General features: G+C 38.2%; 1 protein-coding gene across 1 annotated transcript; it reads right to left on the bottom strand.

Moving 5' to 3' along the window:
- Positions 1 to 3,849: 3,849 nt before the first annotated feature.
- On the bottom strand, positions 3,850 to 27,517 carry LOC124868563 (complement C3-like). Its single transcript, XM_047365967.1, has 43 exons — positions 27,364 to 27,517; positions 24,834 to 25,029; positions 24,546 to 24,708; positions 23,802 to 23,896; positions 23,503 to 23,591; positions 22,970 to 23,052; positions 22,799 to 22,886; positions 22,599 to 22,701; positions 22,379 to 22,499; positions 21,940 to 22,055; positions 21,551 to 21,697; positions 20,905 to 21,004; positions 20,686 to 20,777; positions 20,419 to 20,610; positions 20,165 to 20,320; positions 19,938 to 20,067; positions 18,499 to 18,567; positions 18,143 to 18,340; positions 17,939 to 18,056; positions 17,746 to 17,834; positions 17,518 to 17,657; positions 17,065 to 17,277; positions 15,020 to 15,083; positions 14,842 to 14,931; positions 14,517 to 14,723; positions 14,322 to 14,397; positions 14,051 to 14,210; positions 12,547 to 12,642; positions 12,168 to 12,318; positions 11,959 to 12,044; positions 11,380 to 11,457; positions 11,103 to 11,258; positions 10,953 to 11,015; positions 9,970 to 10,051; positions 9,797 to 9,845; positions 9,622 to 9,712; positions 8,165 to 8,254; positions 7,975 to 8,077; positions 7,761 to 7,850; positions 5,512 to 5,604; positions 5,319 to 5,402; positions 4,882 to 5,026; positions 3,850 to 4,121 (listed from the first exon to the last, which is right to left on the bottom strand). The coding sequence occupies exons 1-43, from the start codon at positions 27,435 to 27,437 to the stop codon at positions 3,980 to 3,982; spliced, it is 4,968 nt and encodes a 1,655-aa protein (XP_047221923.1). The 5' UTR covers positions 27,438 to 27,517; the 3' UTR covers positions 3,850 to 3,979.

Genomic DNA, 27,517 nt, shown 5'->3' with positions numbered 1-27,517 from the left:
CTTTTGCTGCCACGCGCTGCTGAGGAGCCAAACCAAGAAGAGGTGAGTGCTTTCAATTAAACTGGCATATTGTCAAACTAATAAGTTAAACCAAACAGAAATCTAAGGAAACATAAACTGACATTCATACCTACACTCTCTTTATAGAAAAAGGATGGCCAGTCCCCCTGCTTGAGGCAGTTCCTGTTGCTGTTTCAGAAGGGTCAAATCATTGGCATGCATCAAGCAGAGAAAACATCTAAGGATATTGCAGAAACTACCAAAATTGGGTTAAGAACTGTTCAATGCATTTTTAAAAACTGGAAGGATAGTGGGGACCCATCGTCTTTGAGGAAGAAATGTGGCTGGAAAACAATTCTGAAAGATCGTGATTGGCGATCACTTAAACGTTTGGTGAAATCAAATCGAACAAAAACAACAGTAGAACTCTGGGCTATGTTTAATAGTGAAAGTAAGAGCATTTCCACATGCACAATGCAAAGGGAACTCAAGGGACTGGGACTGAACATCTGTGTAGCCTTAAGAAAACCACTAATCAGTGATGCTAACTGGGAAAAAAGGCTTCAAATTGCCAGAGAGCATAAAGATTGGAGTCTGGAGCAATGGAAGAAGGTCATATGGTCTGATGAGTCCAGATTTACTCTGTTCCAGAGTGATGGGCGCATCGGGGTAAGAAGAGAGGCAGGTGAAGTGATGCACCCATCATGCCTAGTGCTTACTGTACAAGCCTATGGGAGCAGTGCTGTCTTTCTTTCATCCCAGTGCAGGTCAGACTGCAAAACTGTCGGCATCTACTAACCTAAAAAACATGCCGCTTCTAAGCTTCCTGAAACTCAAGGATTTAATCAATCTAGGGTAAGGACATTTTTTTCTAAATATAAATTATTGCATCACGCAGCGCATGAACAAACATTCATTTATTCCAACAAAGAAACAACATTGCAGACAGAGACAAAGAGACAAGATTTTATCATTGATCAAATTATAAATATCAAATTTACTATATCATTTTTTGAAGTCAAATTTACTGAGTGACTTGCTGAAGCTTTAGGAAATAAAATACATTTTCATCAATCTCTTTTCAAAAATATGTATTCTTAGCAATATCTCTTAATGCTTTGATTGATCTATTTAGTTTTGATAAACATCAGGATACTGTGTAAAGATAAGTGCACATAGTCGAAAGAAATCTCAAAAAACTTGCACAGCAACAGTCTTCTCTTACATGAATTCATATTTTCAGCTGCTTAAAATTATTTGCAATGACTGCAATAATAACAGTCTGAGAGTTGCTGCTATTATTCTTTTTTAGATTTCATTGGATCATAGCTGACATCTGACCCACCACAGCCAGCTTTGAAGCCTCCGTCTCTGCTCCCATCGGCCTCCAGACCTCTGCTCTGCCACCACCGTTGTCAGAGGCTCCTTCTAAGCCGCTGGCGGCCTCCAAGGCTCCTGCTCCTTCATTGACGGCCTCCCAGTCCTCGTCATCACCAAGATCTCAATACTTTTGGCCTTCTGAACTCTGTGCCTCATCAGGATGATCACCCGGCTGTCCGCCTGTACTTTGTGCCTCCTCGGGATGACCTCCCGGCCAGCTGCCTGAACTCTATGCCTCCACTGGACGTCCTCCTGCCCATCAGCCTGAACTCTGGGCCTCCGTGGGACGTCCTCCCGGCCGATCTGCCTGTGTTGCTACTGTTAGTTTCATTGTTACTTATTTCTGTTTACTTCGATTTTTTGTTGTTCTCCTGGATTTCCTGTTCACCTGTCTTAATTAGCCTCCTTCCTTCAGTTGTAAGCAGGGGTAAAAGTGAGCCGGTACGGTCCGGTACTGCGTCCCACTAAAAGATTCTGCGCCGGTATGCAGTACCGGGAAGAGGGAAGAACCCGGCTGTCTGCTATGAAGCCGTCACCCAGAACCACGGCTGTAAAAACTCACGAGCACACAAAGACCTTATACCAATAGGTAGTTTAAAACATGACTTAATCTGTTTATAAATATAGATTTTTCCCCTCATTCCAAATAGTTTCTGAACTGTTCTGCTATGCTGGAGCCTCAATGCTCTTGCTTTGCTTCTCTCCGCTCGGAGCTCGAGGCTTTTGTGAACAGCCAGCCTTTAAAACGAGCACCGCTACATTTAATGTCTGTCTGCTCACTGCTAAATACCCCAGTTAAAAGCAAAGGGAGAGAAACTAGTTGTGTTTCATATTATTTTGCTGAATTACAACAACACAGTACAGCTCGAAAACACCGCTTACGACCAGAGATTTCACATACGCTACACGAGAGCGCATGCACGCTTACCTCCAAAACAGAGCGGTTGCCAAGGAGATCGCTGCGTTCGATTTAATGGACTGGGAGATTTTACACAGGTGGTGCACAGACATAAAAAACCGCTGCATGCATTAGGACAGGACGATCAATAAATCACTTACCATCTACAGGCTTTTAAATAAAACCGCGAAAACAACCGAACTGTCAAATTTTTAATTTATATGAAATCAAAACTTGAACACAGTGCAGAGATCAATAGCTTTTTTGTTCAAAAGAGAAGACGGAAACTGAAGGTGAAAAGTTATGGATCAGAAAATGTTTTATCATTGTTTCATACATGGCAGTTCTTTAATAATTGAAATATATGTATATATATATATATATATATATATATATACTCGTACTCGTACTCGTCGTCTTCCGCTTTATCCGGGACCGGGTCGCGGGGGCAGCAGACGACTCAGCAGAGACACCTAGACGTCCCTCTCCCCAGACACCTCCTCCAGCTCCTCCGGGGGGAGCCCGGGGGGAGCCCAAGGCGTTCCCAGGCCAGCCGAGAGACATAGTCCCCTGGGCCTCCTCCCGGTGGGATGTGCCTGGAACACCTCCCGAGGAAGACGTCCAGGAGGCATCCGGTATAGATGCCCGAGCCACCTCAACTGGCTCCTCTCGATGTGGAGGAGCAGTGGCTCTACTCCGAGCCCCTCCTGGAAGGCCGAACTCCTCACCCTATCTCTAAGGGAGTGCCCGGCCACCCTACGTAGGAAGCTCATTTCAGCCGCTTGTAATATATATATATAAATATATATATCTATATATATATATATATCTATCTATATATATATATATATTTACATACATGCCCAAAGTGCCTCCCCAGCCCCCCTCTAGCTCCGCCCCTAAGTACCGGCAAGAATTTAAAACTCTTACAACCAGGGGTGAAAGTAGAGTGTGTATCTCACCAGCTGCTCCTGATTTGCCTCTAATTTGCTCCTTGTGTTCATTAGTCGATTCTCAACCCTTCCTCAGCATTTTTACTCTCTGGTTTTCATTGTTTTCCACTGGTTCCTCCTGGTTGCTACCCGTGCCTTGCCACTGTTGTTTACCTGCTCCACATCTGATACCCTACCTCTGTTCCATGACCTCGGCCATATTCCATATATTCCATAATAGTCCATATTCTATTATTAAATATTAAACATACTTCTCCCTAACCCTTTTCTGCACTTTGATCCAGCAAATCTCAGCGTTTTATGACACTATCGTTCAGCTATGCATTTTCTTTAACTACAATAATCCTCTTCATGTCTACGTTTTGATGTATTAACTGTAAATCAGAAAGAAATTATTTAACTCAGTTTTTGTACTGGAGTTGTTTGCTCTGTTACTTAGATGTTTCCCTAGTCGTAGTAATACTTAAGAATGTAATTTTTTCAGTATGTTTCAGTAGTGAAATACAGTATATAGATAAACAAATCAGGTAAATGGAAACAAGAAAAGATTTTTAAACATGTATAATGCATGTGAACATCATCAAAGGTCAAGATTCTGAGACAAAAAAAAAAGTACAATTAGAGTTTAATTAATAAACTTTAATTTTGTCTTTTATACAACCCATACCAGCCAAACTTTTCAAATATTGCAAAAAAACTATTGAAAAAAATTTGGACATATGAAAATTGTTTCCTTGAGTTCCTTGAGTTACTGTTGACAAGCAAAAATGGTGTACTGATTGACCATCTCCTCCATGCCCCTGCAGGTAGATCCATATTCATTAAGTTGGCATTCTTCTTCTGAGGGCCAGTACTCAATCCAGGTCCTCTCCCCGAGCACATACTGAAACCTAAGAAGAGCAAGGCCAAAAATACACAGAAATGTAAAGTGAGCAGTTTCACAGACAAAATAAGACATGCTTTTATAAAATGATATGAGTCCATTTTGATATGTCCTGCTACATGTTGTGAAAAACAGATAAAGCAGTATAAAGTCAAATAACATGATGCCTAAAATGTCAGTCAATTGATTTCAAGAATAAATATGCACAAATCTTGCTCATAACTATCCATCCTTTGTGCATGCCCATTCTTGTAAGGATAGCCTCATGAGCAGCTGTAGTCATCCTTTCTTGTCCATCTTTTTTTAATATTAAATACTCAAAACAAGGCAGAGGTTTCCTGTCTTATTACTGATTTTCTGCAACCAACGCAAAAAATAAATGAACTTCATATTATTTACTGACACAGATCCACAATCACCCCCCTGAAGCTTGTTGATGGCAACAAGAAACATATGGTTTCTCTGCAACTTGCTGAGGAACATTTGTCCAAATATTAGTGTGGATCAATGTATATACAACCCGTGTGGATAGGAGGAAATTTATATTAAACGTTGTGCACTTAATTCATATTTATAAAAATGATAAATTATATCTTTCATTGTCAGTCTATCCTTGAAACACAAACAGCCCTTCAAATAAATAATTAAAAGCCCAAACTTCTTTTGACATTCAGAGCACTGAGTATGTGTAACCCTCTGACTGGGACTGTAGCTCTTAATGAGCAGTAATGCTTTCAGGGATTCCATTGCATTAAGAAACCACTTACGTTTTCTTCTGTTCATCTTTGTGAATGTCTTTAGATGATCCCATGATGAGATATGTTTTGCCTGTTGCCAGACTTAAAGCTTTTCTGCAATGCTGATAACCGAGGAATGTACGCAGTTTGTTAGCAGAACCGACATCAGTACTTCCTGTGGGTAGATTGTTAAACAAGAGGAGAGAGAGACAATGGTTATAGAAGGGTGTGAAGGAGAAATATGCAGTTTTGACACACACAGTAACTCCAAAATCAATCTTAGAGCCCTTCAAACTGTTCAAATCTGTATGAAGACACTAAAAAAATAATTTTAATTATATTTCTCTTTTTATTGAGAGAGGAGGGAAGCTATGTTGTAATACTAGTTTAACAAAGTACATATCAGTATTTTCTTAAACCTCTCATGCCATTGTCACCGTGGCTAAAAAGCTAAAAACAATACCCACCTTCTTTAATAACTTCCACAATGCGCATTGTGTAAGAGTCTGTAGACAACTCAATGTCATTGCCTTCCACCCTAGCTTTGTAGGCTGTGGACAGACAATATACAGGTTTGAGCTCTCATTATAATTCAACAGAAAAATGTATTTTCGTCATGTAGGAATTTTCAGGATTTGCAGTACACTTATTGTTTCTTACCAAATTCTATTTTGCTGGTCTCTGTGCTCTCGCAAATCTTAGCTGTGCGCTCATCGTTGCTAATTTGACCACTTTTCTGCATACTGCAGTTCTCTAATAAAAAAAAGAGATTCTGTTTAAGCATGTTGCAGATCTATGAAAATGTGAAAGTACAAGGGTGACCGCAAGTCAAAATGAATGTACATATACACTCACTGGCCACTTTATTAGGTACACCTGTCAAACTGCTCATTAACGTACATTTCTAATCAGCCAATCACATGGCAGCAACTCAATGCATTTAGGCATGTAGACATGGTCAAGATGGTCTGCTGCAGTTCAAACCGAGCATCAGAATGGGGAAGAAAGGTGATTTAAGTGACTTTGAACATGGCATGGCTGTTGGTGCCAGACGAGCTGGTCTGAGTATTTCAGAAACTGCTGATCTACTGGGATTTTCACGCACTACCATGTCTAGGGTTTACAGAGAATGGTCCGAAAAAGAGAAAATATCCAGTGAGCAGCAGTTCTGTGGGCACAAATGTCTTGTTGATGCCAGAGGTCAGAGGAGAATAGCCAGACTGGTTCGAGCTGATAGAAAGGCAACAGTAACTCAAATAACCACTCGTTACAACCAAGGCATGCAGAAGAGCATCTCTGAACACACAACACGTCAAACCTTGAGGCGGATGGGCTACAGCAGCAGAAGACCACACCAGGTGCCACTCCTATCAGCTAAGAACAGGAAACTGAGGCTACAATTCACACAGGCTCACCAAAAGTGGACAATAGAAGATTGGAAAAACGTTGCCTGGTCTGATGAGTCTCGATTTCTGCGGCGACATTTGTATGGTAGGGTCAGAATTTGGCGTCAACAACATGAAAGCATGGATCCATCCTGCCTTGTATCAACGGTTCAGGCTGGTGGTGGTGGTGTAATGGTGTGGGGGATATTTTCTAGGCACCTTAGTACAAATTGAGCATTGTGTCAACACCACAGCCTACCTGAGTATTGGTGCTGACCATGTTCATCCCTTTATTACCACAGTGTACCCATCTTCTGATGGTTACTTTCAGCAGGATAAAGCGCCATGTCATAAAGTACGAATCATCTCAGACTGGTTTCTTGAACATAACAATGAGTTCACTGGACTCAAATGGCCTCCACAGTCACCAGATCTCAATCCAATAGAGCACCTTTGGGATGTGGTGGAACAGGAGATTTGCATCATGGATGTGCAGCCAACAAATCTGCAGCATCTGTGTGATGCTATCATGTCAATATGGACCAAACTCTCTGAGGAATGTTTCCAGTACCTTGTTGAATCTATGCCACCAAGGATTAAGGCAGTTCTGACGGCAAAAGGGGGTCTAACCCGGTACTAGCAAGGTGCACCTAATAAAGTGGCTGGTGAGTATAAAATAGAAGTAGTCGTATGGTGAAATAATTTACAGTGCTTTGCAAAACTATTCAACGTGTAAAAACATCAATACATTTTATTCAAATTTATGGACAAAACCAACAGAAAATAGTGGATAACTATGAAGTAGAAAGAAATTATACATGGTATTCTTCATTTTTACAAATCACCTTTTAAAAGGTGTTGCATATGTATTCAGTGCCCTTAAGACAATGCTTAGCAGAGCCCTCTTTGTTGTACCTAATACTAAATACATTCTAACTCCAGAATATGGTTTGATCTAAACTAATCCACTGTAGCTCTGCAATATGGTCATCTTCTGAGTCCATGATGAAGGAAAACATTTTCCCAGCATGAAGCTACAACAGCCATGCTTTAATGTGTTCAGTGTTAAAACCTTTGGTCTCATCTAATTCAAAGCTTTTCTTTAACCTCTTTGTTGTGTTCCTTTGTTGTTTGTGGCAAGCTGAAAATTGAATTTTTTTTGGCTTTCTTTTAACAGTGACTTTTATATTCCATTCATCAATAAAGGCCAGATTTTTGGAGTTAATGACTAATAGTCCTATTAACAGATTTTTCAACATGAGCGGTGGACTGCTACAGCTTCTCCAGAGGTACCATAACCGAATTGTGCTTTGAACTTCTCTAATGTCAAACTACAAGGCCTTTATGGAACGAAAGTTCAAAATTAGGTTACTTTTGAGGGCAGTTAGTTGCACTGGGTTTTATTTAGGGGTAAAAGAGAAAAGCTTTGATACTTTTGCAAATACCTGTCGGTTTTTAGGAATGCAGGGAAGTAAATGATTCGTTATTCATCCTAAAATCTTCTTGCAGACCATTCTAGTTTACCTTCTGCACAGGTGCATTCCTCATCTCTACAGAGCTGTAGCAGTTTTCCACCCTTCCTCTCTGGATGGTAGAATTTCACACAAGGTATTTCTGAAATAGAAAAAAATATATATATTTAAAACACATGTATTCTTAGTGAATGAGGAATAGTATTAAGCCCATTTCACACAAACATAAGATGAAAAACCCTAAAGCCTATTCCTCTAAAACTTACGCTCATAATACTCATAAACAGAAACAGCTGCTGGTTGTAAGACTCCAACTTGTAATGTTTGATGGACCCTGAAACTGATTTCCTCTGGTCGTGTGTGAGAAACCTGGTGGGAGATTTATAATAAGGGTGGAACACTAATGAACAAGCAAATATGCAGTGAAAAAACTAAAGAAAATGACTGAATTTTTACCTTGTCCAGATAGATGATGAGCGAGCCTCTTTCTGACAGAACTGTGTTCATCTCATATCTCGCAATGGTGCGGGCTCGTCCTTTAGACAACTGCACACACATGTAAACGCATGCCCTCAGTCATCTTTAATACTGCTAAACAGACCTTAGAATAACTGAAAAGTATCAACTCTAAATGCTAAAGTCTCATTGAGGTACAGTTAAAATATTAAATTAGTTGAAATATAATTAAATCATCTTAATCTTTTCCTGTTTTAGGTCACATAGGATTACCAGTATTGGATAGATTTCCAACATGCATAATTTATCAGCGAGAGAGAGTTTTTTGAGAATTTATTTAATGTTTTCTTTAAATTCACAAGTTTACATACACTAAAATTAGTATGCCTTTAAACACTTTGGAGAGATCCAGAGATTGATCCCATTGCCTTTTAAGAATCTAATTCACATTCACATAATTTAATAATGAATCATAATAAATCCTAGGGTAATGTCCAGCCATTGTGCTGTTTAGAAAGGGGACAATTTCTGTGATCTGATAACAAAAAGGTTTTGTTGCCAAAGGAATTAAATCCAGAACAAAAGCTAAATAATATGAAGATGCTGGATGAAGCCCCAGGGTATCATTATCCACACTGAAAAAGTCCTGTAAACAACATTGGCTGAAAGGCTTATCAAGGAAGAAGCCATTAATCCAAAAACCACATAAAATGTTTGCATTGTGCAAATGCACACAGAGGTAATAATCTTTCTTTGTAGATCTGTCTTATTCTAATGACCATCATTTCATTGGGTGGAAAAGGGAGGAAGCTTGAAACCCTGATTATGCCCTCCCAACCGTGAAGGTGGTGGCAGCATCATGCAATTTGGGTATTTTGCTGCAGAGTGACTGCTGCAGTTAGGAACATGCACATTAGGAAGCAACACTCTGAAGAAAATTGAAGCATCTCAAGACATAAACCAGGAAGTTAAACCTTGGGCAATATGTGTCTCCCTGACCCATATGGTTGGTTACAAAGTGGTTTAAGAACAGCAAAGATAATATTTTGGAATACACATGACAAAACCATGATTTCAGTCCAATCATAACATTTAGGGGCATGGCTATAAAAGGTGTGTGTGACCAGGGCAATCTACAAACCTGACTCAGTTACACCATTTCTGTCAGGAATGGCCAATTTCTTGCAAACTTTGGACATCCAAAACGTTTGATCTAAGTTATTAATTTTTAAAAGGAATTCCACCAAAAATAAAGGAAATGTGTTAAAACCTTTTGAATTTGAAGTTAAAAAAAAAACCCTGCTCACATCATTCTGGCGTTTAGCAAACTGAAATAATTTGGGTAATCTTAATTGACCTAAAACAGGAAAACTGTAGTCTGATTTAATGTCAGACAGTAAAAAGGGTAATGTTTTTATATGTATGTCCAACTGTAAATATCCCATTCAATCTCTTACTGCATCCAGGTCCTTTGTGTTCACTGTGAAGCCAGTTAGCAGACCAATGTCTAAGATTGACATTTTGGCATCACTGTTCTTGTCCTTATACCTGTGGGCAAAATGTTCAATGAATAATTTAGATATTTTCACATACTTTTTTAACATAACCTGAGGTGTGGTGTAAGGTACTTACAAAACATCTATCCTAAGCATGTATGTCTTGCTATCATAATCCGATTTTTCTAAAGAAATAAAATGTTAAATCCACATAAATTATGCTTTCTTATGCGTCATGCTTTTTTTTTTTAACCATTTACATAAATAGAAAAATAAATTCAAAAACAAAACAAATGAATATCAAATTACCTGGGATTAGTTGCACAGATAAATTAAACTTCTGGCAGTCGCTTTCCTTTTCTTTAGGGATGGCATAATAAAGCGACACCATCTGTAACGTCAGGGCAGTAGGATTTTTGTGTTGCAATGTCAAAACATCTGCCATCTGTCTAAATTTTAGGCTTCACGTGCAAAATAACTGATAAAAAATTGTAACTACTTTATGGAATATGTTTGAGAGTTTAGATTATTAACAGCTCTTGAAAATATTAATATTGTACGGGCTACACTAAACAGTTTACAGATGTTTAATTTAGACCATATAATGCCCTCTTTAGATTTCAATTCAAAGAAAAATCAACAAAAATAGGTGCTGACCAACATAAACATAATAAACTGACTGAGTACGTTACAACATACTCTTCAGATGTGTTTCTATCTCTAAACTGCAAGCAAAACCAAACAAATTATAATCACTTTGTCTAGCACAACACCACCCCTGTTGGTCCCCATATCCCAGATATAGAAATGTCTCCTTCTCCATATTATTTATCTGAATAAGCAAAGAGCCCAGTATGTGTTCTTCTATATTTTTCAAAGTTATGAGTTACAATTGTCCAAACACACTGCAGAGTTTAGAAATATGTGTCATCATGACAGCAATGCAAATTTTTCCTTTAGCAATATTTAAATAATGGTGCAATTTAACAAAAGAAATACTAAAGCTAAGCATTATTATATTATTTGTAAAATGTTCACCAATACCTTAATTTTTCTCTGACAACCAATTTGATATAAAATCATTTTAATTAGAAAACCTTGGTATTTTGTTGACTGTCATTATTGCTAATAGGTATTTTTAAAGAAATAAATGCATCAGACTCTTAATGCATCAGAATGAAAATGTAAAACTGTTTCATGTCTGAAATATTTCAAACTTATTCTTAATGATCCAATGTTCACATACTACATGTATATAGAACTTATCTGGAATTAAAATCAAAGTCACATACTTTCACTGTTGCTTCTCCGGTTCCGGTGGCAGTTACTCTCACATTCTGGTTGATGTCATTAATCTGTCAAAATGTATTTATTTTTATTGAGAAGAAACCAGGTGATAAACACAGAGTGGTTTAAATGTGAAAAGGAGTTTGTGGTCTTACTTTAGATGTTCTTGTGAAAAAGTGATTTTCTCTGTTAAAGTTGAACTTGTCAGGCTTTGCTCTGCCTGGCAACAAGATGTCAATATTTAAATCGTATTCTGGTTCTTTAGCCTTGCTCCAATACTCTGCTATAGCCTGGTACACGATAATAGTGGCCTGGGAATAAAGAAAAATCACAAATGAGAGAAGAATTGTAAAAAATTCTAGTTTAACTAAACAAGTGACGTTTCCGCGAGAACGAGTCTAGAGGTTTGTGTGAACAAAGGTTGTGAGCTACCTGAGTTGATCCAAAGCCTCCACCCACAAACTGTTGTTGGTTAAACCATCTAACGACCGGTCTTGCATCTTCAAAGGCCTATATTAAAAGAATACAAGAAAGGATTTAAGCCTGCTAAGAGGGAGAGATTTTAAAAGCTAAAACTGAAATTCTGAAAGTTAACTGAAAGTTGCTATGTATGTTGAGGAATGAAGTTAGTAATGGTAGTAAAACAAAAATCTTAAAATTTTTTTGACAACCTACTTAAATAGAAAATAATAAAACAAAATAACAGAAAAACCTCTGTGGAGGCCAGAATCAGCTCCCTGATCAGTTTTTTGTAATGCTAGCAGCACAACTGTCAAGTGAGAAGTTATTTGCTTTGGCCCTGATGAATACACATATATATGGACAGGGTTTTCTCTAAATGCATGCATGACGTCTCATTCAAATGTGGGCGTCTGGCATAACCGCAGAGATGCTGTGAACTTGAGAAAGCTATTGTTATAGCAGATATGCCTATGCGTTTAGGTTTAAAATTAGGCAAAGATAAAACAAAGATTAAAACAATGGCTCAATACTTATGGAACAAACGTTCACCTTCACTCTGACCAGGGCCAAAAGAGCATAAGCTGTCGCCTCTTGTGTGAATGTCCGTTGTCCAGGTACAGGCCAGTGGTTTAATGCTGACAAACAAAAACTTGATGTAAGATTATGAAGTAATTCTGACACAGTTAATTAATTGCAATTTTTTATATTTCTGCAATATCTATCAATTGATTGATCGATCGATCGATCAAGGCTAATACCAGGAGAAGCAAATTTGTAGATGATTTCCCGGTTAAGTTTGTCTTCATTGGCGAGGGCATATGATGTAATGGCAACAGCATAAGGGTTGGTGAGGCTCGGGAGACGTCTCTCAAGATAGGTGACTGCTTTCTCTATACTGGATGGGAGGCTCTAGGTAAATAAAAAGCAGAACATGGGAAAGCAATAGTTTATTGGAAATCTAGATATCTAGATATATCAATATGAAGACATGAACCTTTGATTTTGCCTCCTGCTCAGTTATATCATAGTTTTCTTACATTGATTCCTTGGCAAACCTTTTCTAAAAACAGTGATGAGCTAAATGAAGAAGTTAAAAGCAGGCGATTAGAAAACACAATGTGCTGGTAAGGTACTCACATTTACAGTTTCTGTGCATAGTGGGCGTGTTTCCTGCATGGCAATTAGGCAGAAGGCCGTCATGGAGGCATCTGAGTCTCCACCAAGCACATCGCCCTACATGAGTGCATATGCAAAAGCCAACATGTCAGGGAAAATAGTCCTCATCATCATCCAAAAAAAAAAAAACACTGTGTTTGGTTTTAGAAGAGAATGCTCAGTTTTGCGGTAGGGAATATTGTAATGGAGGTAATAAGCTTGGCACAAAAAGTAAGGACATTTTTGTTGTTATTCTTTTGTTGTAACATTGCTTCTTGGTAATAAATCCTATGCTGTTCGACAGTTTATTTTGCTTTAAATGCTGCCATGATGAGCAGCAGAGCTGAGTATGTGAGATGTGCCTATAAAAACATGTAATATCCTCTCTGCTCTTGACTCTTGTTTGCTGTCATTTATTGACTTGGGCGATTGATTTTGGAAAAAAACAAGACTTAATATAGAAATTGGAACCATTTATTCATTTAACAAAGAAGGGCCTCAGTTACACCATTTTGGTCACACACTGCAGTGGGATAGCGGCAACAGAAATCAACCAGCATTTGTCGCAGCTCAGCCAGTTTGGTTATGTTGGCCACTCTGGCATGAACAGCACACGCAAACGGATCCCAAATGTGTTTAGAGGGGTTCAGGTCAGGACTGAAGAACACCTAATTCAACTTCAGCACTCTTTGATAAACCCTATTCTGTGTGGGCAATCATGATCCCTTCGAGAGTATAGTTTGGCCCCTAAATATGGAGATGTGGGATTGCTACTGGTTGTACAATCTCATACTAAAAACTCTCCATTTTGAGATTGCCACCAATTGTGACAAACCTTGTGTTTCCAGGAAGTGAGATGTTGCCCCGCACGATTACATTGCTTCCACCATTAGAACAGAGGACTTGGCAAGGTTTTGATTGGACCAGGGATTCTCAAACATTTAATCATTTATTGGGGCATTATTAAATTGATGACTCCAGATGACTTTGTGTTCATCTGGAGGAGGAAATTAAAGCCTCTCAATCATAAGGTCAGTTTAATAATTTCATGATATATTTAATTAATCCGTAATGTATTAAACAAATAAATGATACATTTCATTATTTAATGGTACATTTATTTATTAAATTGTACACTAATTAATTTAATAGAACATTCACATTTATTTCAAGATATATTTATGCAATGCTGTCCCTTTTGGTTCTCCATACACCTCAGGGGTCATATCATGATGATTCTGAAAATCATCAGGAGAACCCCTACTTGGTGTCTCACAACTCCTTGGGTTAGATCTACATTTTCCGCTGTGCTTTTCCACCCACAAATGCAATTTCCTTACAATGTGACATAGTGTTAGTGGAAATAAACAGGCCTTTCAGGAGTATACGTTTTTGTAAAGAAGCAAAAATATCGACCAAACACAAGTCGCCTCACTCCCTTGCTGCTATGATCATGTACAGTATGGCTTATTAGTGGTGCACTAACCTGCATCTCTCTGTGGTGTACTTTTCCAACCTCTTTAAACATGCCATCAGGCTGCTGAGCTTTGAGGATCAGATACTTCACAGCGCCACAGATGTGATCACTTTGCACTGCTATCAAATTGTTAGCCATAGCAAACACCTTGGCAACATATGCTGTCAGCCTTGTGGAGAAAATAAATGAAGTAATAGTTTAGTTCAACAAACTGCATGTAGAATAAATACTGAAGTTAAGTATTTTCTCCAACACAATCCTTTAATGTTGCATGGCTTACCAGGAACTACTTGCATGATCAGCCCACACAGCAAATGAACCATCACTTTTACGGTATGATAACTCATTGTTGTATCCTAAATAGATAGAAAATTATCCATTTATTTACAAATACCCTCACATTTTTTCAGTCAATAATAGAAAGAGGAATTCTTTCAAGTGAAATCCATTTCTCTTTTCATCTACGTGACCTCACCAGTTTTTATGTGCTGAAGAGCTACGTTACGTTGGTGGAAACCAACAGCCTCCCACTGGTTGGTTTTGTCCAAATATGTGGTTGCAATGACTGGCAGGGTCATGTGAATCATGTTCTGCTCTCCACAGCCTCCAGGCTGGTAGATCAAAGTACCCATGGATTTACCACTAATGGCATTCTCCACAAGTCCAGAAACTTGTTCTCTGCCTGCATGCATAAAAATAAAATGGGGAAGTTAACAGAGAGATGATAAACAGTCAATACTTATTTAATTGTCAAGACACTATCTCTGCATAATTGGTATGAGTGTAACAGTATCTCTCACCAGTCACAGAAACCTGGGTGCTGGTGGGTGCATTTGGTACCAAATCTTTCCTGGGAATATTACTGTTCAGGGTTTCTGTTTGTGTACCACCTGAAGAGAGAAAAGTGCATGCAATTAGGAAAACATTAAAACCTTGAAAATGTTAATGTCTTGTGTGAAACTACATGTGTAAACATACTTTGGCCTTTTTCAACTGGATCTAGAGTTACACTCTGTGCAGATTTAATCAGTACTCCTTCAGGCTAAAAAAGTAAATCAGAACAGAAATTAGAAACAAATATTAATTCAATGATTCTGGTGGGTCAAAACAAAAAAAAAACATACAAGCATCAGATTTTAGAGCCAGAAAATCTAAAAATATTAAAAGCATGACACAAATAAATCAAAACCTGCCTTTGCATTGTTTTACACATAACTCATTTTACAAATTTACTTTGCTAAAGCAAAATGAGCCTGTTGGGTCACACTTACACATATGGATGCTAATTTGGGGCCCATCTGTCTGTGAGCATTCAGTTAATTGGGTAAAAAAAACTTTCTTTCACTGTGTTTATAATTTTTATGTTTCCTCTATCAGTAGAAAATATCCTTAGAAAGAGGTTCCCTCTCTCTAATAATTTTTTCTGCATGTTTAGCCATGATAATTAGCTTCATTCATTCATTCATCTTCTATACCGCTTATTCCATAGAGGGTCACGGGGGAGCTAGTGCCTATCTCCAGCAGTCTACGGGCGAGAGACGGGGTGCACCCAATCCATCGCAGGGCAACACAGAGCCATACAGGACAAACAACCATGCAGACACTCATTCACACCTAAGGGCAATTTAGAGTGACCAATTAACCTAACAGGCATGTTTTTGGACTGTGGGAGGAAGCCAGAGTACCAGGTGAGAACCCACACATGCAAAGGGAGAACATGCAAACTCCATGCAGAAAGACCCCCGGCTGGGAGTTGAATCCAGGACCTTCTTGCTGCAAGGCAACAGTGCTAACAATGTTGGTAGCACTAATTAGATTCAACTTTGTAAATTTTTTTTCACCTTGTCTCTGCCAAATGTAGTAGAGTGTTTGACTGAAGCTATGGCCTGAATATATGTAAGTAATTTACTTTTCTTCTTTCCACCACATGTATATTATTAGTACCTTGCAATTACGTTTTAGGACCTAACAACATATTAGGGGGAAATTAACTGCAGGCAGGCTGATACAGTTTGAGCCCTGAAACAGACGTGTTACAGCTACATTAGTATAGGGTGGATAAACCCTTATGAGTAAAACCAGGAATGATTATATGTTGTGCATGGATCACTGATGTAATGTAAGCTGATGTAATTATAGCGTGTGTTATAATGTGCTTGTGTTTGGGGTTCTGAGTATGTGTTCTGTTTATGTTCTCTGCCCTTCCATGTTTTTCACTTGCTTTATCTCAGCTCATTCAGGTTTATTACATTCATTCTGGTGTTTCGATGTTTTGGTTGGTATTTCCAGACTTTACATCGTGTCTATTTGAGATGGACTCTGTATTATGCACTGAAGCCTGAGTTAAACCTTTCAAATATAACATCATCGCTCTTCTTCAACTTTTAGATTTTAGCTAACTTGAGCTAACGTTTTTCTTTTCACACTTTTTTATAAAGTTCTTGACTTTGGGCTGTGGAAATTAATATAACTATTGTGAAGTACACGCCTGAAAAAAAAGCTGAAAAGGAAAAGTTGTAAAAATGAAGAAATATGCCCTTTAACTAAAACATGTAATGGACTGTATAAAATTAAGTAAACATTTTCTGAAAATCCAAATTTTGTCTTTTTTATAGAAAAAAACTTTATTTTATGTTATTTACCATCAGCCTATACACAGGTTTGTGGGCAGTTTTTGTTGTTTTTTTAAACAAAAGACTAAATACTTATTCTGGTATGTAGGATTTTGGCACATAACTCAAAACTGAGATCTTACTATAAGGGAACTGAAAGCTCTGGCACAGTGGTTTGTCTCAGAAAGTTGAAGATGGAATATGTATGTTCTTTCTGTGCATGTGTCAGTTTACCCCAGCATCATCCTACTTTCCAACAGGCATGCCAAGTAATTTGGCCCCATTAGGCGTGAGTAAAGTCATGCAAAGTTGGCCCTACAATAAACTGATGACCTGTCTGAGGTGTACCCTGTCTTAGCTCGAAGATAACTGTCAAAAGCTTCAGCCAAAAAAGCCTTTTGTCTCTCTTACCACAACACGCAGCATCTTCTGAACACCATCATTAAGGGATGATTCCTTAACAGCTGCTTTGACCTCGATCCGACGGTCTCCTTCCTTCATGGGAATGATGACGAATGGTACAGATCGTGTAGTATCAGCCCCAACTTTGACCTCCTGACGGTATTTCCCACGCTTGGAGGCAACGCTGCACACATTTGTTTCCTCAATCAATTCCACACGAGCCTGGAGAACACAATAAAGAAGGAGAATTAGATCTATCTAATATCTAATATAGAGTTGAACTGCATACAGGAAATGCAAACTATTGTACAAACGTTGTAGTATAGTATTTCATGAAAATACTTTAATCTGACAAGAACTGTTTGATCTTGTTAACTAATTTCACTAATAAAATTGTTGTAATCCTTAATTTCCTAAATGACTGAGTGTTTCAGTTACTTTTTTAGTTGCCTTTTAACTTACAGTGATAGGCTCGGGGCTGTAATTGTGAAGGATAGCTTTAATTTCAAGCTGCTCCCCTCGGACAGCAGAATACGGCAGCCGGAGATCAATGAAGAATTCTTTACGGACAATTACCTCCAATGGCTCGCTGACACAGATTCCTTAAAGATGGAAGAAACTAAAAGTTGAAACACCAAAAGAAAGCGGAAATGTTGAGGAAAACATAAAATGTAGCTTCAGAGTCTTTACCAAGTGTTCTTGACAGACTGATGCCGGTGAACTGCCAGGTTGTGATTGAATCTTGCAGAGGAACATTTCTTACCAACGATGTGGCCTCACTGAAACACAGAATAGCAAAAAGAGATGTAAAGGTTGAGCAAATTAAAAGACCAAACTGTCCTTTTATAGTGTACTGGATCTGTACAAGTTTCAAATGGCTCACCAGTTGGGGGATTGTGCTGTGCAACGAGGAAGCTGGATGTCTGTCCACAGCCAACTTTCAGGGAACTTGGTTCGGGTAACAATTTCATTGCTGTCCATGTAGCTGTCATCCGATTCACCTGAAGTGTAGTTATATATGGGATCATTAAATTTTCTGTACGAAATTAAGAATATTGTTTCCCAATGATTTGTTCCTGTTTCTTACTACGAGCCAATTTGAGGTTTTCTTCCTTCTTCTCAGACTGCTGCATTTGCATAGTAGTACAACACTGCAGGAAGGCATCAGCACAGGCTTCACCATCCACGATGTACTCTTTACGCTGCTCACAGGTGTATGAAACTGGGATTTCCTTCATGCCATCCAAACAACATTCCCTCTGTAGGTCATTATTAAACTGACTCACTGTGAAAAACCAAGAAAGGTTAAGCGTTAAAAAGGGAAGATTATATATGTAAAAACAACGGAGTTTGAACAAAGACATCTGGCAAGGCTTGAAATTGTGATACCTGAATAAACAATACAATAAATATTACTGATTGCTTTAGATCTGGGATTCTTACATAGGGTAGTTCTCACTTCCATGATAGTTGTGGCTCGTTTCCGCTTGGAGTTCGTCTTGCATTTCAAGTCTAAAAGAGAACACAAACTAAATCTTTAGGAGGCCCACAGAAACAATCTGCAATCAAAAAAATATTACAAAAAGCTAATTTTTAAGACTTTTTTCAAGTTAATGTAATCAAATTTCCAGTGCTAGTAACTCTTATATGCACTCATGCACTTAAAAAGCCTTAGAATAAATGTATCCTTAGTTGCAGTATCATAATCTTCAAACTTTTTTTAGAAAGGTTCATCTGTTAATTTGAGTACATTTATGGAGTAGAAATGAAATCCCATATGAAACATTATTGGTTTTTTTACTAAATCATCAGCCGCACTAATATACACATCTAACAATTCCTTTAAATTAAACAGAACCACCTTTTATTCATATCATGGTCTTTTAAGTTATTTTCTTGGATTACAATTGATGAGTTTTTGTTTCTCGAAGGTATAAACAGGACGTAGCCAAAACTATTTATCTTGCAACCAAAACTAGTATATTTAAAGTTCACTGTTAGTCAGCTAAAGAAAATATTCCCGGTTGGTTTTGCATGTAACAAAGGGTGAATATTTGGGAAAACCCTTCCTACTTATTGTTAAGTATAGTGGCGGATCTGTGATACTGTGGGCCTGCTCCTCTTTCAATGGCCCTGGAAGCCTTCCTTACGTACATAACCTCATAAACGTTTAGATAGTAGATTTTAAAGACACATTTGCTGGTCTCCAACAGCAAACTGAAAATAGGTCATCATTCAGGATTTTAACAGTATAATGATCCTCTATAACAGCTAACAGCTAATGGTGCACCAGAGACACAAAATTAACCTTCTTTCATGGACATAACAATCCCAAGACCCAAATCTCATAGAAAACCTGAAGGTGAACTAAAGAAAACAGAGTGTAAGAGGAACCAGGACTCAGGACCACGTGGATAAATTGTGCAAATTGGAATGGTCCCCCTCTTTGAATGCCCTAACCCTGCGAATTGTTACAGGATAAGACTATTTGCTGTCCTTTTGAGAGTTTTACAAAGTATTGAAAGTAAGGGAACAAAAATTGGGTCACTGGTGATTTTCTTAAAAACGATTATGTGATAGAGTTGATTCAGTCACTGAATAACTATACTCAAATTAGAGGTTGTATTTTACTAACTTCTAACTGTAAAGTAATTTTTTTTCAATAATTACTAGTGTGAGACTATGCTCCTGTAATAATAGATTGATATATTTTAAGCTCTTTTACAAATATTTTCCATGTCTGCCAATAAATATGCCCAACACTATAATTTAACATAAAATATAATTTAGCAATTTGATTCTTAAACTGTTGGTATAACCTCATTGAAATTGGTTGGAATGAGAAAAAATAACATGTTTCCTAAAAGGTGAAATGAAGTCACCTTGTCTATAGGGAGTTCCTGAAGCAGTGCTTGACTCAAAAACCAGACCAGCATCATAGAACACGTTCATACTGTTGCTCCCACCACCTGGTGTGCAGCCTGTGTCATGCTTCTCTACGATGTCCCACACCTGCAGGGTACAGAAGTAAAGACCAGGCTTAGAGTTACAGAGTTAAAGTCAAACACACATAATCAATTTCAACATTTCTAGATACTGTAGCATATACTTTTTTCTGGGTCAGACGGTGCTTGTTGTTTAGGACGTAGACGCCTTTGTCGACTGCGACGAGTCCCACTGTGGCTCCTGGATCTCCTGTTACTTTCAGGCTGAACATCCTGCGAGGCTCATAGGACGAAACCGGTCTTGCTGATTCCAAGGTCAACTACATGTAAAGAAAATGGCACAAAATATTTCCTCAAAACGCCAAACATCTACACAATAGGCTTTGGCAAGATTTGCTTTGCAGCTTCAGAGTCTCACCGAACCCATGCAGGAGTCTTTGACATCCACCCAAACCGAGTCCGACACCACTTCATTATCAGTTAGGTGGTAGTAGACTATGATGCGGAACGAGGGCAACATCTCTTTAGTGATGGGAAGAATCAGGGAAATGAGTGCTTGGCCTCTTGTTTTGTAACGCTGAGATTTTAGCAGCTGGCCTCTACTTAAGATCTGGGGTTCACAAAATAACACATTAGTAGATATCAAATATGTACAGATGAACTAGCACCTATGTAAAACCCTCACCAGGTATGTGATATCCTTTGCCTGAGGTGGGTTATTGAGGTTGAGGTTTATTTTGAGGTTGTCTCCTACATTCACCTCAGCTGTGTCTATGCCTGCATTAGGAAGTTGCCAAGAGTGTTAAGAGCTAAAAGATGAGGTTGAAAACATGCAGTTATTCTCCACTGTCAACATGTTGTTTTCTGACTGCGTGGACAGATGGGGTTTTATAGTATGACTCACCTATGTGGATGTAACTCTTGCTATTGGATGAATAAGGTAAAGCCTCCATGTCAGCTGATGCTTGTCTGTCTGCTGTAAGATCAGGTCTATCCGTTTTTGCCTGTAATTAAAAAGGTACACAGGCCATTTTTAAGCTTTACAATTTGGTCCTTATCATTGTCTACAATTTACATCCCAGCAACGTTGTTTCTGTTGCTTAGCTAAAACTATTTTAGTCAACATTAAATAGTATTTTATCATATCACATCATATTGTATTGCATTTTGTTGAACCAAAACAATAAATTGGAGTGAATAGTACTTGAGTGTTTATTGATGTTGTTCGAATTGGTGTTCACCACTCAAGTATCCTTCATCTGTTGGATTACGTGTATGATACGTATTGTATCAGCCACAAAACAGAGATCCCAACCCTGGTGAGACTTGGGAGGACAACTGTTGATATATTTTAGAGTTTTTTTATTGGTGTTGCAAAACGTTTTTTGCTGGTATTAGAAGTTACAATCAAATGCTTAAAAAGATTGCTGGCAAGACACACAATATAAACAGATGAGATGGACTGCATTGAAATTATATTTATCTAATCTGTATTTGTTTGACTTTTCATTAAGCCGTTGCTGAAATCTGTATTCTTTGAGCCTGCTTACAGTGATTTTCAGCTTAGAATCCGTTCCTCCTGTATTGATGGTAAGTCTTGCCATCCCATTGGCAGCTGTGAATCCCCTTACTTGACCGGGATTGACCACCAATGGGATACGTACTGCTGGACTGCCATCAGGATTTACCACTTCAACCTGCCAATCAATGTAGGAAAATAAATTAGTTTCTGAACATCTTAACAGCATTAGATTGGTTTATCCTTCAAATGGCATTAAATCTGCGATGCATATAGTTGCAATAGCATGCAGTAGGAGTACAGTGTAAAAGTTGCATCTTAATTAAGATGTGTCATTGAATAGGAGTTATTTTCTAAAGTTTAGAGGTATTAGTTAACATTTAAACAGTAAAATAAGAAAAATAAGATTTGGTTCTGTACCGCAACATCAAAGGACATTCCTGGTTTGAAAAATTTGGGAGTTCTTTTGAAAGTGATTTTGTAGGGTGACGTGACAATCTGGATGCCTCTGAACTCTGCCTCCACCATTTCACTGCCTATAATAAAGAAAACAAACACATGGAGAGAGCAGTGCTGCTTTATCTCATGTCATTTGGGATAACATGGTTTTATTAAATATAGAACAACCAAAATGTACCGGATTCATTCCACTGACAAAAAGCCTACTTGGTTCTGGGTAACGTGCACAATTTTGTCTCTCATCAGGTCTAAAGAAAGACCTTTAAGTACAATTGAAATAAATCATTTTTTGTTGTTCTTTTTTAAATGCAATTGACTAGCCAATTTGTATAGCTAATAAATGAACATAACTCAAGATCAAAACTATTTAGAGTGCGTAAATCCAGTCGCTGTTGCTCACCACTATCTGTCAGCACACTGACAGACACAAAGATGGCTTTTCCCACAAGATCATTGATGTTAGGGAAGGTTTGAGTGATCTGATTCCTTTTCAGTGTGGCTTGCCCTTCTCCATTCGTAACCTGTGATCCAACAGCCAACATTATGGTCAGTCTGGCTTTTTGTTTATATGAAAAGTATATTTAACGGGTAACTAAATACGAAAAAGTACAAGCGCTCACCGGGACTCGTGTGAGAGAGTTTGGGAGGCTTCTCTTTCTGCCTTCTTCCATGATACCAAAAACCACATAGGCAGCCCCATAAACTTCCTTTCCAAACAGATACCTACAACCAAAAGAAAAACACTCTTAAGGCCATACTGTGAGGAAAAAAAGACCCTCCTTTTACTTTATTTTGCAACTAATGACAAGCTTTTACATACGTTGCTTTGATGTCGACGGTAAGTTGTTTACTGTCGACATAGAAGAAAGGGACCTCAGGCAGCAGTTTAACCTCGAAACTGGGAAGCACTGCCAAATGAAAATATTTTATTTTATTTTCCACCTGGCAAAAAGTAAGTGAATTATGTACAGGTGTGAAAACAGATGTTTACCATATTCTTTGACCTCAAATTCAGCATAATAGCTCTGCTGTGGGTTGCTCTTGAACTTTGCCACCACCTTCCACAGTCCAGTGCTAAGGAAAGACATGCACACAATTTACAACAATCAGTTGAGAATTAAATATGAAACAGAAGCTTTTGCTACTTATTAATTACTGAGCGCAGTGAATAAATGCCATTGTTCCTGAGCTAATGAATTTCTGTTTCATTTTGTTCATGAAAATGTATGAGGAAGGCTGAGTAAAATTTGCATATTATTAGGTTTTAACCATCAAAATAATAACAAAAAAGATTGTGTTCAATTTAAAGAGCACACACATTCAATTCATTATGAGAAAGTGCTCCAATATCCCTTTTGAATAAAAACTAAAGCTCTGAAGTTGATTCCTAAATCATAATTCCTATTCTTGTGTAAAGCAAAATTATATAGATCATGGCTTTTTAACAGTAATTATACAGTTAAATGTCATTCAGTTACTTAAATCGGCTTTTGATTTTCAAAAAACAAGCAAAAAATGACTCACCTAACAATTTCAGCAAGTGGGTAATCTCCAGAGAACATACCAGCATTAAGAGCGACTGAATCGACAGGTATGATGATATCCTCAGGGGTCTAAAGCAAATGCAAAATAAAAACAAAGAACAACTTTTACCTGTCAGTCCAACATCTTTTATTAAATAACTGGCCTAACAAATCACATTAGCTAATATGTGCATTCCCAGTTTTCACCACAAGGGAGCAGCAGGATTCAAATGTAGAACTGATTGACCAAAGGGACCCATTTGTGGGGAATAGGCTTTCTAAAACAATGAAACATAATACCATAATCTCAATGTCGATAGAAGCGTCAACTTGGTTCTGATTATTTCTTTCCACAGGCTCCATTTGTGGTGTCAAGGCAAACATCCTGTAATAAACTGACAGAGAGAAAAAAATATTTTTGTGATATTTTAGTAATAGTTAAAGTGAAAGAAACAGAAGCATTTCTAAATAATACAAACTCATTTTCCTTATTTTGATATGTACAATAATGGATTCAAATACACTGATTGGATTTGTACTTTCTATGCCTCAGGTTATCGGCAGTGAAAAAAATAATTTATTTCCAGGGATGTATGCTTTGTATTTCTTTGTATTTGTATTTCTTTATTAAAATCTATTTGGTGCTTCAGTTGAGAGTTACAACGCAGCTGAAGAACATATTCAACAATTTTCAGAAAATAAAAAAGATATGTTATGATTTAAACTCTTATGTTGGGGGTTAAGATTTCAGCAGGAAGCCTTTGTCGAAAATGTTGAAATTTTGAGCCTTAAAAGATTGGTGGGGAAATTAAAAAATATGCATTTGGGGCAGCACAGGTCCAAATGTCCATATGACTGTTTTAATATTTATTGTTTTTTATTGGTTTTCATGTAAATTGTTTTACATTCTGACAAATATTAAACATTATAAGTCCAATGCTTAATTTTTGTGAAGCTAAAATTTATTGCCACAAGCCCTCAGTGCATTTGACCCAAGATGTGTACCTGCCTTGTCTTGCTTTTTTAAAGGAGCACTATACTCACCTTTGCTGTTGGGAGTATAGAGCGTCTTGTCAGTCTGTATGAAGATGTACCCAGACTGGAAGGTCACCAAGACAACTTTTTCCAGCAATCGATCTGGAAACTGAGCTTGCACATAAACATATTGTTTGACAGAGGGATCCTTGCTGAAATCTCCTGTTGGGATCTGTCATTTAAATAAATAAAATTGATGATTTTAATTCTGAACTTGTAATGGGAGCATATCATGCAAAACATACTTTTGCTTCAAGGCCCTTTGGCAGAAACATAATGCAAGAGTATTTCACTTACAGTTACTTTTCCGAGACCCTGGAAACTATTCTCACTTGTGAGGGTCACAGCAGTCCCAGCCAGCTTCTTATTTTTGGTTGGATGGTTCATCACATTAATGTTGACATCAATGTTCCCTCCAGCGCAGTCCTGACATTCAACAAAGATGTTTTCTGTTGTTCCCACTCGCATCAGATTGGGGGCAGACATCACTTTTCTGCAGGCAGATGAAAAAGTACATGGTTATTTTTAAAGTTCAAATCTCTGTATTACAGGCAACCTATCAAAACAATAATTTCCCCTACATTTGCTTTAGGCAGCAGAATACATACCAGAAAAGTGATACTTGAGTTATCCCCGTTTTCATAAATTTAGAATATAAGATAGAATGATGAACAGAAAAAAATAAAGAGTGATTTGCATGCACCACTTGTGTGTGACCTTGCAAATGCAAAAATATTTCCTGGCCTTTAAAAAAAAAAAAATCTTGTATTTTTTAAGAAAAAGACAGAATGCAAAACTGCTTTAACATAATTTTTCCACTTGTTTAAGTTCAAACTCTGGAAACTGTAGAGGGTGACAACTCTCAAATTGAGAATTGATCAAACTGTTTTGTTTGTTGTTTTAGTTTTGTGCAATGTTTTCTAACCTGTTTGTTCAGTAAAGGATTGTGATCTGCAGACTGGACTTTATACTTAATGAATGAGCCATTGATTATCTTGATTAAGGTCCAGCAGTGGATCATTGAAGCTACTGATCATATGACAACTGACTCTGTTTGCTGTGTCTGGAGCAAGGCAAGGCTACGCAAACACAGAAAAAAACTTAGGTCACCTTTCTGGCACCACTTAAGTCTAAAACCTTAAGTAACAAAAGGGGATAAATGGACAGCATTCCATTATCGAAACAACTAAAGATAAAACTAAACTACCAGTAACATTTAGCGAAGCCTATAAAATCCACACAGAGATTTACACAAGATATGTACAGATATAAATTAAGGTACAAATACTAGATAAAACGTACCAACTAATTTCAGTAAATTTCAGATATTCAAGAAAACAGAAAAACCACATCTTTAAGCACTGGTTTTAATTATGTATGTGGTAATTAACTATTGTCACCCTTCAAACCCCTAGATCTACTGAAGATAAAAACTTTATTGATCCCACAGGAAATTGTTTTGCCAAGGTTTTAATGCAAAAGAAAATACAAAAGAAATCACATTATATATAAAATATGTATATACAGGGGTTGGACAATGAAACTAAAACACCTGTCATTTTAGTGTGGGAGGTTTCATGGCTAAATTGGACCAGCCTGGTAGCCAGTCTTCATTGATTGCACATTGCACCAGTAAGAGCAGAGTGTGAAGGTTCAATTAGCAGGGTAAGAGCACAGTTTTGCTCAAAATATTGAAATGCACACAACATTATGGGTGACATACCAGAGTTCAAAAGAGGACAAATTGTTGGTGCACGTCTTGCTGGCGCATCTGTGACCAAGACAACAAGTCTTTGTGATGTATCAAGAGCCACGGTATCCAGGGTAATGTCAGCATACCACCAAGAAGGACGAACCACATCCAACAGGATTAACTGTGGACGCAAGAGGAAGCTGTCTGAAAGGGATGTTCGGGTGCTAACCCGGATTGTATCCAAAAAACATAAAACCACGGCTGCCCAAATCATGGCAGAATTAAATGTGCACCTCAACTCTCCTGTTTCCACCAGAACTCTCCGTCGGGAGCTCCACAGGGTCAATATACACGGCCGGACTGCTATATCCAAACCTTTGGTCAATCATGCCAATGCCAAACGTTGGTTTCAATGGTGCAAGGAGCACAAATCTTGGGCTGTGGACAATGTGAAACATGTATTGTTCTCTGATGAGTCCACCTTTACTGTTTTCCCCACATCCGGGAGAGTTACGGTGTGGAGAAGCCCCAAAGAAGCGTACCACCCAGACTGTTGCATGCCCAGAGTGAAGCATGGGGATGGATCAGTGATGGTTTGGGCTGCCATATCATGGCATTCCCTTGGCCCAATACTTGTGCTAGATGGGCACGTCACTGCCAAGGACTACCGAACCATTCTTGAGGACCATGTGCATCCAATGGTTCAAACATTGTATCCTGAAGGCGGTGCCGTGTATCAGGATGACAATGCACCAATACACACAGCAAGACTGGTGAAAGATTGGTTTGATGAACATGAAAGTGAAGTTGAACATCTCCCATGGCCTGCACAGTCACCAGATCTAAATATTATTGAGCCACTTTGGGGTGTTTTGGAGGAGCGAGTCAGGAAACGTTTTCCTCCACCAGTATCACGTAGTGACCTGGCCACTATCCTGCAAGAAGAATGGCTTAAAATCCCTCTGACCACTGTGCAGGACTTGTATAGGTCATTCCCAAGACGAATTGATGCTGTATTGGCCGCAAAAGGAGGCCCTACACCATACTAATACATTATTGTGGTCTAAAACCAGGTGTTTCAGTTTCATTGTCCAATCCCTGTATATACTGTATATATATATAGTATATACTTACAGGTTAGCTCCATCAGCCAGAGGAGCCAGGGAGGCAAAGGCCAGAGAGGCCAGCAGCAGCAGAATTCTTCTCATCCTCCAACCTGGTTCTGATCTGCTGCCAGTAGACCAAGCCTTTGCTGAGCCCTCCTTTTATCCTCTATGCCCTGGCTTTG

The sequence above is a fragment of the Girardinichthys multiradiatus genome, chromosome 5 (genome assembly GCF_021462225.1).
Source record: "Girardinichthys multiradiatus isolate DD_20200921_A chromosome 5, DD_fGirMul_XY1, whole genome shotgun sequence".
NCBI lineage: Eukaryota > Metazoa > Chordata > Actinopteri > Cyprinodontiformes > Goodeidae > Girardinichthys > Girardinichthys multiradiatus.
This window is presented reverse-complemented; position numbering and strand designations above follow the sequence as displayed.